The following is an 11125-nucleotide window of genomic DNA, read 5'->3' on the forward strand; positions in this document are numbered from 1 at the left end:
CATGTCGCGACAGCGCCTGCCGCGACAGAGCCGTGTCCCTTCCCCCCGCCTCATTTTCTAGCCGCCGGGGCGGGGCACCGGGAAGACCCCGCCCCTTCCGCGCAGACCCCGCCCCCTAGGGCCCTCAAGCCCCACCTCCGAGGGCCTCCAAGCCCCGCCCCCGGTGCACTCCGACGTGGCGATTGGCTGTCGGGGGGCGGCTTGCCCCGCCCCCCTGCGGGGCCGGTGACGTCAGGCGCGCTCCCCGCAGTGTGAATGAATCAAAGGCGGGTGGCGCGGTCCGGAGTGGCCCGGCCCGGTGCGGAGCGGAGCGGCCTCGTACGGCCCGGCCCGGCCCCGGCTCGCGGGCGCGGAGGTGCGAGGAGCCGCGCGGCTCCCGCCGCCGTCCGCTCGCTCCGTGCCGCCCCGTGGCAATAACATGATGCAGAGCTCCGCGCTCGCCGCCGACGGGGCCGTCAAGGGGCTCCCGGAGATGCTCGGCGTGCCCGTGCCCGTGCAACGTAAGGACGCGACGCTCCTTCCCTGCCGCGGCCGGGCGAGCGGGAGGCGGGATGCGCCGGGGGCTGCGTCCGCGTAGGCGACTTCCTTTATTCTACGTCTATAAGTCCGTGTGTGTATGCATATGTATGTGTATATGTATGCATTTTCCCCCTGTACAGTAGCGTTGAGAGCCGCCGACGTGGGAGTGAGCGGTGCGGAGAGCGGCACCACGGGGTGCGCAGCGGCCGCGCCGTCGGACAGCGGCTGCAGGGGCGGCTGGGCGGGCCACGCGTGTCAATGTGCGCGGCAGTGCTCCCCGCGGCGACATCCCATGTGTCGCGACATGCGGGGCCGCGAGGGTTCGGCGCTTCGCGCGGGGGTGCCCGGCCGGGGTCAACGGCGTTTTTAGGGAGCGGGGGGGACCTGCCTTCCCTTACCCCGCGCCCATCGGGCCCCGCAGGCTCCTGCGGGCAGCCCCGCTGTACGGGTGCCCCCTCCGCGCCCAGGCCGCGCACCCTGCGCCGGGCACCGCGCTGAGACGCGGGCTGGGGGCGATGAGACCCCCTCGGTTTAGGGGGCCCCTGCCCCAGGGTTCTCGGGGACTCCCCAACGGCGCGAACCCGGCCCCGGTCGCCGTTAATTCGTTTTCGGTCTTTATTTATTTGATTTTTATTCCCGGAGATTCCGGCCAGTACCACATGCGAGCGCCGGGACTGCCGTGAAGGCAGGGCCACTGCTCCCTCTTCCTCGCCTCCATCCCTGCTTTGGCTGCTTTTTCCTATATTTTTTTTTTCCTTCCTTTTTTTTTTTTTTTCTTTTTTTTTCTTTTTTTTTTTTTTTTTTTTTTTTTTTTTTTTTTTTTTTTTTCGTTTCTAACGTGCTAAATTCGCGTGTTCGACCTTATCCCACTGCGCCAGAGCAGAGGAGAAACTCGGAGAGGGGAAGGGAGATAGACCCAGCGGCAGCGCAGCCACAGGACTCCCTTCCGACCCCACATAACATTTGCTGCCGTGGTCCCGAAGGGCCAGAAAATTGGACTGGGCAAGAAATAAGGTGCCCAAATGACGTCGGAGCAGCGACCAGCCCGGCAAAACCTCCGCTTTGGCTCCTGAGCGCAGCTTGACCCTTCTCCGTGCCATTTCCATAGGGAAAGATTATTTGAGGGAGTAAATAATCGAACAGTTTAAATATATATATATGTGTGTGTGTGTATATATATAAAATTGTTATTAATTGAAGCACAAAAAAGGGTATAAAGGTAATTTGTGAGGGGGGTTCTAGGAAAGTTTCGCTGCTGTCTGTGGGGAAGAGCTAGCTCTCCCCTCGCTCGTGGCCGCCGCACGCTCGGGGCCGTGGCCTCCCTGCGGGATCCCGCGTGTGGGGCCAGATCTGGCGCGGGTGACACGGGGCCCTTTGGAGCCGGGGAAAATCCAGCTGCGCCGGGGGCATCGTCCCAGCAGCGCCTCCTTCTCCTGGAAGTGGGGGAGCCCCCGATTTGGGAAAAAAAATAGAAAGATCGGGGAGGCCTCTGCCTCACTGGCTGCGCTGTCGAGAGAAACACCCAGCGTTTTAATTCCTAGTTGCTCTTAAAGCCCAGGTTTCTCCCTCCATTTAAGCACCACCGAGGATCCTTAAGCGCGGAGGGACGGAGCTTCCGGAGCGCCGCGTTCCCCGGGCCGCGGGCAGCTCCGCGCTCGGCTGCAGCCCCGCGCCGCCCGCGCTATTAATAATATTAATTATCGTTACGGTTTTGCAAATCTTACTGAGGCAAAACTTCTGCCAAAGCCTGTGGGAACGGTGCCCGGGTAGAGACAGCAGGAGCAACCTCTGTCCAAAGGTCTCGGAGGGGAGTTTGATTAATTGGCGCTGGGAAAGTCGTTTGCAGGCTGCGGTGCAGCGGAACGAGCGGGAGGCTCCTCGCTTGTGCAGGAATGATCCACTCCTCCTCCTCCTCCTCTTCCTCGCGCAAATCGTTGGGGGAGCCCCCCGGCAAAATAAAACCAAATAACGAATAAAGAGGTTAATTAACCGGCGCGGCTGCAAGCGCGGCGCGGGGCTCGCAGGGTCCGGGCGGGAGCGCGGCCCCGGCGCGGCGGGAACGGGCTCCGCCGAGGCGAGCGCGCTCCCCGCGAGTTTCCTTTCGTTACCGTCGTTTATATATATATATATATATATATATAAAAATAACTGTTATATATAATATATTATATATATATGTTATATATATATTACTGAAAAAATACATATTTTTGGTCAGAGATACCATGATGTAAAGATGGAGCTGCTGTTTATAAACCGCGCATATATACACACACACACACACACACATATATACACACATATACACATACATACATATCTATCTAGCTGCCGACCTACTATAGTGCACGGCTAGGGTACGCCTTTGGGACAGACCCGAAAAGCAGGGGACTCTCCCTTCCCCTCAGGAAAAAAAAAAAAAAATCCCTTTGGAAACAGAGAGCTCGAGTCAGATTGTGCCGTCTGTCCGTCTGTCCCTGCGGTCGCCGTAGGACGGGGCGGCTCGGGGGCTGGGGCTGCTCCGAGCTGGGAATTGGATAGAAATTCCCGGAGCATTCCCCCCACTAAACGTGCCAAGAGGAAAAGGAGCAAAAGCTGCTCCCTAGAGCTGCTCCCCTCTACCAGCGTGTGCAGCAAACCCCCCCCCTCGCTCGTCTGCGCTTTTTATTTCTTTATTATTATCATTATTATTTAATTTGGAGGAAGATATTGAAACATTTGTTGAGGTTTTTGTTTATCGAAATGAAACTGCGGTGCTGCCGCAGAACTGCACTGTGTGTGAGAACGAGGGAGCTCCCGTGTTGGCCAACTAGCGAGCGTGTGTGAATATAAAAATATGTGTATATATCAGTATATCTACAAAATAAATGGAAAAGCTTTACTCTTTAATTGCAAGAAATACACCTGCCTGGAAAGGGTTTTGTGCCACGTGCCCTCATCAAGCTGTACATTTTTGATAAGTCTCCGAATTGGGATTAACAAATAAAATTTGGGAAATGCAGCTGTTGTTGGTGGCAGCAGTGGCGTTAGTGAGAGCAGAAATGTACCAGAAAGACAGACTTGATTATTCACATGTGCAATAATCTCACTTTTTTTGGAGCAAGAAGAAGAGGGACCTATGCAATCTATGTATACATTGATTTAATTTATTCTACTGTCATTATTGCAGCAGACTTAAAGATCAGCAATAAATGTGGTCCGAAGGCCAGTTAATTCTGGCTGTAAATAACTATTCTGATAAATTGTGAAATAAACTGATTTCACTAGCGGTACCTATCAGTATCCTAAAGAGTGTTTTAGTAATATTTCTTCAGAAAATGACAATATAATTTTTGGATGTTTGGATGTGCTCAAATAGTCTTCATTCTCAGGGTAACTATTTTTTACATATAGTGTCTGCTTTTTTTTTTTTTTTTTTTTTTTCTCTCCCATTTCCATTGTTTGCCCCTTTTTTGCCCTCTCTTTTTTTTTCTGTTTCTTTTTTCTTTCTCTTTTTTTGCCTCTTCCCTTTTATTTTTTCACTATTCCTTTTTTCCTTTAATTTTTACTTCTCCTTTTCCCATTTCTCTTTCTGTTCTTTCTTTTTTCTCTTTTGTTTCTTTCCCCTCTTCTTTTTTTTTTGCTTTTTTCTTTGCCCATTTCCCCTCTTCTTTTTTATTCTTTTTCCGCTCTTCATTTTTATTTCCCTTTCCCACTTCCTTTTTATCTCTCATCCTTTTTTTTTTATTTTCCCCTTCTTCTTTTTTCTTTTTTCTCCCTTTATTTTTTTCTCCCTTTCCCTCTCTTTTTCCTCCCTTCTCCCTCTCTGTTTTTCTCTCTTTTCCCCATTTCTTTTTTTCACCCTTCCCCCCTTTCTTTTTCCTCCCTTTTCCCCTCTCTTACTTTTCGACTTTTTCCCCTTTCTCTTTTCTCCTCTTTTCATGTTATTTCATTTTTATTTCTTCCTTTCTTTCTTTTTACCTCTTCCTTCCTTCCTTTCCTCCTTCTTTATTCTCCTCTTTTGTCCTCTTCCTTTTTCTTTCCCTTTCCCTCCTCCTCTGTTTTATTTCACTTTTCTCCTCTTCCTTTTTTCTTTTCCTTCCTGCTTCCTATTTTTCTTTCCCTTTCCCCTCTTCCTTTCTTCTTTCCCTTTTCCCCTCTTCCATTTTTTCTTTCCCTTTCCCTCTTCCTTTCTTTCTTATTTCCCTTCTTATTTTCATTTTATTTTCCCTTTTTTGAATTTTCCTTCTGTTCCTTTTTTTCTCCCTCTTCTCTTTCCTCCCGTTTTCACCCCCTTCCTTTCCCCATCCCCCTTTCCCCACAGTGCTCCTTAGGGCAGATGAGCTCATGTCCCCCCTTTTCACCACGGCCGTTTCCACATGCGGGGGCTGAGCTGGATTCGCTGCTCTGAAGTCGGGGCCGTGGGGTTGCTCTGGCCCCGCAGCACATTGGGAGTGAAGACGACAGGTCCCCGTCTTGTGCTTGTCAGGTTCATGGGCTCCACAAGCCTCTCGTCCAGCCCTGGTGTCCGTGTGTCCCCCTTGGGTTTCTCCTCTCCTTGTGGGCTGCCTCTCATAAGCTGATGTGCACGAGGGCTTTTTTTAATGCCACGCCATAAAGAAGCCAATCAGCTCAGCTACTCCGTTTGGCTACAATAGAGTAGCTCCTAATCCTGCGTGGGATTTGTGCTCGCGTTAAAAAAAGGAGAGCAGATATTTCCTGTCAGCCGCTCTGCCGGCACGGGCGCTCCCGGCACGAGCGGGAGGCAGACCTCATGCATAAACATCTCCTGGGCTATTACTCTCAGCTTGAGGAATGTTTTTTATTTCTTTTTTCCAAAATCAATCTTGTTGCTGGCGCGTGTGTCAGCCGTCGGTGCATCGCTTCGCCTGCGCAAGCTGCTCTCACAGACTTTTACAGCGCTGCCTGTTTACTCGCAGCAGTGGCCGCATCCAAACGGAGATGAGCACCCAGCCATTCTGATGTCTATAAGCTGCCCATCTCTTGGCAGTCGTTGTATATGGAGCTGGGTGGCTGGGTGTTTATATAACTTTACAGAGGGGTGCAAAGCTCTGGGAGAAAAGACTGGCGACGGGGTAGAGGGACAGCTGGGAAGGGACCTCCCAGGGCAGGGCTTGGGAGATGCTGGCTCCTTGTCTCCCAAAGGTGCCATCCCTCTCCAGCATCCTCTGAGCTCCGCTCAGGCTAATTGTTCCCAGGACCACAGTACTGGCAAGCAGACACCTGCATAGGGAGGAGTCGAGCAGGGCAAGAGCCAGGGAGGAGGGACAGTCACCTTGCGCCCATGGTCGTGTGTCCCTGCATGTGTGTGTCTGTGCTTCGGAGGAGCGGCGGGATGGGGGTGGTGGGTGTCCCCTGCGGTGGGACATGCCCCGGATGGGGCTGGCTCTGCTGATGTGTCCCAGGCCAGAGGTCCTGTTGCACCGCCTGGCCAGCCGGTGCTGCCCCAGGCCGGATGCCTGGTGGGCACGTGGCTCCTGGCAGCACTTCCCTGCTCCTCATCCTGTGAGGCTGCCCTTACCCTTGCGGTGGAGGAGACCCATGCCTGGAGAGAGGCCTTAGGGCCGGGAGCCCCCTGGGCCCTGTCTCAGAGCAGGCAGGGTGTTGCCAACAGAGACTGAGTTTGCGGTAACTCGTCCAAATCCCTGCCCGCTATCCCAGCTCCTGTCCTGAGCGTGGCCGGGGACGCCCAGAACAGCCGACTGTGACCAGGTCCTCTCTGTGCAGCAGCTCCTGTCCAGTCTGTGGGGACACCCTGGAAGGGACATAGGTGGATCAGGCTCGAGGCTCTTCTATGGGGGTACATCCAGGCAGACCCCATGGGAGGTCCTCGCTGCAGCAGGGGAGCCTGTGGGCCAGGAGCCCGCTGTGGGGGAGCAATGGGGGTGCCAAGAGGCCACCCCAGAGGAAGAAGTGGGCCAGGGGGCCGCCTGGCTGAGAGTCCATGGGGTAAGTGCAGGGCAGAGGGCTAGCAGTGGCCTAAAAGCCAGGGTGGGGAAGCCCAGAAGGCCCATGTCTTTGGTGAAGGACCGCAAGGGAAGAGACTCCAGGACACCAGCAAGGTGGCAGGTTGCAGTACATCTATGGGACATCTGGGGGTGACGCTTGGCTCTGTAAGGTGCTGCGCCAGCTAGGGGTTTGTGAAGGGGCTGGTCGCGGTGCACTGGCGCTGTGGGTGCTGATGCTGCTCTTCTCTCCCACTGCCCGCCCCTGCAGAGATTCCCCAGTGCGCCGGCTGCAACCAGCACATCCTGGACAAGTTCATCCTGAAGGTCCTGGACCGCCACTGGCACAGCTCCTGCCTCAAGTGTGCCGACTGCCAGGTGCAGCTGGCCGACCGCTGCTTCTCCCGCGCTGGCAGCGTCTACTGCAAGGAGGACTTCTTCAAGTGAGTCCCCACGCCACGGCCGCCCGCGGGGCCCAGCAAGGCCACAGCCCTGCTGGCGGCCATGGGATCTCGCTGGGCACGGCTGAGCCGGGCACCACATTGCAAGGGCAGCAGGCTGGGTTTTTTGAGTGCAGTTTCTCCAAAAATCTTCTTACATCTTTTCTTTTCTTTTTTTTTTTTTTTCTTTTTTTTTTTTTTTTAAGGCCAACCATTTAAATAAAGGGAATTTTGCTGCTTTAGAGCTGCCACAGGCTGGATGCTATTTGCCAGGATTTAACCTTCTTAAAGACCCAAATCTCTCTAATACTCCCTTCTCTCCCCCTGCACCCACTCTACCCCCACCCCAACTTCCCTATTACATTTTTAAGGCCAAATTGGGCTAGCAGGTTGTCCCACTAATTGCGCTGCGCCGCTCTGCTCGGAGCTAGAGGGCAGGAGAAACCCGCACAAAGACGGAGCCGGTGCCGCTGCTCCAAGCGCCGCTGCTCGCTTCTCCTCATGCTGCGGCTCTCTGTCTTTTCTCCTTTTTTTCCCTCCTGGTAGTGCCAGACCTTTACCTCAGTTTGCACTTGGGGCATGCAGCAACCTGGGATGATGCTTTTTCCGATGAAAAACTCCTTCCCCACAAGCCGCTTTGGCTCTGCCCGCTGGGAACACCCCTTTGAGGGTGCGGATTATCCCGGTGCAGGGCTGAGGCCTCACACTTTCAAGACACATATGTGTGGCCTCTCCCGCTGGCCAGGTGGGCGTTGAGGCCGAGCCGACTGCACCCCATGGCGCCCGGCTAAAGAGCGATTACGGGCCCACGCTAATCCCGGCAGGACTTTCCCTGCCGCCCAAGTCCAGCTTAGTGCCCGCCTGTCTCGGCTGCTTCCCTCACTGCCAGGGCTGGTGGCCGCTCCTGGATCTCAACCCACCTTAGTGACTCTCCTGCAAAAGCCAACATCACCTCTAAATTCCTCTGCTGCCCCTTGAAGCTGCGATATAAACACAGATAAATAATTAGGAGCCATTAATAAAGCTGAAAACTGCCCAGGTGAAAGTCAGCAGGGCTTCTGCAGTCCTGCTGTAGCCTATCAGGGCTCCAGGCTCAGCACCCACGCTTCGCCCACACTGTTTTCCCAGATTATTAATCTCCAAGTCATTTAAATAGTTGCCCAAAAGGTGCAGGTGATCAATGTTAATTAGAGCCGAAGGATCAGTGACTTTCGTAGATTAGGTCCTGCCTAGATTATTTTGTGCCAATCAATAGCTCGGCGGCAGCCACTCGCTCACGCGCTTCACCTTGGTTTCAACTGCTCATTGATCTGAGGGCGGGCGGCCGAGCAGGGACGCGGTCCCTCGCGGTGCCACCTCGAGGGGCCGCGCTGTAGCCAGGCACTTGCTGGCCGCCGGGGCTGCCGGCGCCCTGGGTGGGCTCCTCGCGGAGGCAGCGACGCGCGGCATCGATTTGCTCCGCTCTGCAGGGCGCGCGTGTTCAACACGGGGCCGCGTGCCGGGGGAAAGGCAGCGCTCAGCACATGCTGCCAACGCCGCAGGGAAGTTTTCCATCGCGATTCCTCCTTTGCCTGTGGTGCCTTCCTCCACTTGGCTTATGCCTGCGTTGCTGCGCCTGGCTCTGCAGCCTGTGTCGTGAGCCTTGGTATCCTGCAGTTTGTCCCCAAGAAGGCAGGATTCACCCTTTGTTTTCCCCACACAGTGGATTGGGTCCCTCAGAGGACCCCCATATGAGTCAGGAGTTGCCCATGCTCAGCCCCATGGCCGCTCTGCGCCCACCGCCCCAGTCAGCCCCGGCACTGACCTGTGGGGTGCTCACGGCCACCGCTTCTCCTTGCAGGCGTTTCGGGACAAAATGCACGGCCTGTCAGCAGGGCATCCCCCCCACGCAGGTGGTGCGCAAGGCCCAGGACTTCGTCTACCACCTGCACTGCTTCGCCTGCATCATCTGCAGCCGGCAGCTGGCCACAGGCGATGAGTTCTACCTCATGGAGGATGGGCGGCTGGTGTGCAAGGAGGACTATGAGACAGCCAAGCAGAACGGTAGGCAGCGGCGCGGTTTCGGCGGGCGTTGCGGGGCTGGGTTAGGTGCAAGCTGGTGTCTCTCTTGCAGACGACTCGGAGGCAGGTGCTAAACGGCCCCGAACCACCATCACGGCCAAGCAGCTGGAAACGCTGAAGAACGCCTACAAGAACTCGCCCAAGCCCGCCCGGCACGTGCGGGAGCAGCTCTCCTCCGAGACAGGGCTCGACATGAGGGTGGTGCAGGTGAGGCTGGGGAGGCCCATGGCCTCTCCTTCGGCCACTGAGCCAAGTGGTGGCCGGGCGATGGCACATGCTGCGGGTAGCACCGGGACTGCCTCCATTTGGGTGTGTGAGGAGCAGCCAGGCCCAGCTTTGGGCCCCACTTGACACCTATCATGAAGGTCCTGCAAGCTGGAAGCAGGTTCAGCCCATAGCAAAGGACCCCATGTGTCAGGCATGGAGGATCTGGATGTGCTGGGTGCTGGGATGTGCTGGGATGCTGGGATATGGGGGTAACCTGGTGCTGGGATGCAGGTGGTTGGGATATGAGGGTGTCAGAAATGCTGGGATGTGAGGATGCCAGGGAGATGGACGTGCAGGGTTACCAGGATGCTGGGGTGTTGGGTGCTGGGATATAGTGGGAACAGGGTGCTGGCGATGGGGGTGCCAAGTGTCTGGGCTCCTGTCCAGGGACGCTGGAGAGTTGGAATTCTGGGCTATTTGGCATGCTGGGATGACAGGGTCCTGGAATACTGGGGTTGTTGGGAGCTGATGCTAGCCTGCTTGGCATGATGGGGTACTGAGGGTGCTGGGGTCCCAGGGTGTCGGGGTGCTGGGTATTGTGGTGCTGGGACAGAGCAGTGCCAAGGTCCCGGGGTGACAGGGTGCTGCGGGGTGGTGGCAGTGCTGCGGCAGTGATGGCGGGCACCGGGGCCCAGGTTTGGTTCCAGAACCGCCGGGCCAAGGAGAAGCGCTTGAAGAAGGATGCGGGGCGGCACCGCTGGGGGCAGTTCTACAAGAGCGTCAAGCGGAGCCGCGGCGGCGGCGGCAAGCTGGAGAAGGAGAGCTCGGCTGAGGACTGCGGCGTCAGCGACAGCGAGCTCAGCTTCCGCGGTGAGCGGCGCGGCCAGGTGGCGGGCGGCGGGGCCGGGGCGCCCGCGGGTCGCTCACCACCACCCCTCCTTGCTCCCGGCAGACGACCAGATCCTCTCCGAGCTCGGCCACGCTAACCGGGTGTACGGCGGCACCGAGGTACCTGCCGGGCAGCTACTCAACGGTGGCTTCCCGGTGGAGGGCCCGGGCCAACCCTACCAGGACTTGCGGGACGGCAGCCCCTACGGGCTGCCGCAGTCGCCCTCGTCCATCTCGTCGCTGCCGGTGCCACCGCCCTTGCTGGAGTACGCCATGGACGGCAGCCTGGCGCTGGCAGCCGGCGGGCCGGGGGGCGGCCCGGCGCTGCGGGCCCTGGCGCCCGGCCCCACCTCCGACATCTCCACGGGCAGCAGTGTGGGCTACCCGGACTTCCCCACCAGCCCGGCCTCCTGGCTGGACGACATGGATCACCCCCCCTTCTAGGCGTGCGGGCGCCGCGGGCCGCCGGCCGGAAGCACAAGGGAGGCGGCAGGCACAGCCGCTGGGAGACGGAGCGACGCGCGGGGCCGAGACGGGCGGCCGCCCGGCCCCCGACGTGCCTCTGTTTTCAAGAGTTATTTTTGGAGGCCGCAAAGAGAAGTATATATTGGAGAAGGGTTTATTTTAGTGCCAGGAGCGGGGATGGCTGCCGGCAGGGCTGCGTGCGGTGCCCGCGAGGCTCGGGCCACCCGGGTGAAACCGGCGACGCCGCGGCTGCTCCCTGTCCCCCAGTACAGCCAGTGGCCAAGGCGGCGGGGCGCTGAGGAGCTGGGGCAGAGCTGAGAGCAAAGGAGAAAAAAAAGGTGCAGGGGGGAGAAAAGTGGGAGGAAAAGGACTAAATGACCACGCAAGCGCAGCGGCGGTTTGGCCCTGTGCTCGCTGGCGCGCTCGCTGTCCCCCTTCGCCATGCCAAGCGTTGCCCCCTCTCTCCCCTCGCCATGTAAATTTTGTACAGTTCAAAAAAAGAAGCGAGAGTCTTGTTTCCTGGAAAAAGAAAATCACAAATGACAAAACTAATAAAAAAAAATTCAAAGACTGCAGCCGCATTTATCGTCGTATTTATTT

At 56.9% G+C, this 11125-nt stretch overlaps 1 protein-coding gene across 1 annotated transcript; it reads left to right on the plus strand.

The window, feature by feature from the left end:
• The first annotated feature begins 418 nt into the window (after nt 1-418).
• Nucleotides 419-10504, plus strand: LHX4 (LIM homeobox 4). Its single transcript, XM_026042927.1, has 6 exons — nt 419-500; nt 6736-6907; nt 8745-8947; nt 9018-9172; nt 9868-10042; nt 10125-10504. Exons 1-6 carry the CDS (start codon nt 419-421, stop codon nt 10502-10504), a joined length of 1167 nt encoding a protein of 388 aa, XP_025898712.1.
• Nucleotides 10505-11125: the final 621 nt, after the last annotated feature.

Source organism: Nothoprocta perdicaria, unplaced genomic scaffold (genome assembly GCF_003342845.1).
Source record: "Nothoprocta perdicaria isolate Ctin4 unplaced genomic scaffold, notPer1 scaffold_318, whole genome shotgun sequence".
Lineage (NCBI taxonomy): Eukaryota > Metazoa > Chordata > Aves > Tinamiformes > Tinamidae > Nothoprocta > Nothoprocta perdicaria.

What these genes read in the sequence shown, in the direction of transcription:
- LHX4 (XM_026042927.1), top strand. Translation starts at nt 419, where the DNA reads ATGATGCAGAGCTCCGCGCTCGCCGCCGACGGGGCCGTCAAGGGGCTC. An exon ending in TGAGACAGCCAAGCAGAACG is followed by an intron (nt 8,948 to 9,017) that starts GTAGGCAGCGGC and finishes TCTCTCTTGCAG; the next exon opens with ACGACTCGGAGGCAGGTGCT. An exon ending in CAGCGAGCTCAGCTTCCGCG is followed by an intron (nt 10,043 to 10,124) that starts GTGAGCGGCGCG and finishes TGCTCCCGGCAG; the next exon opens with ACGACCAGATCCTCTCCGAG.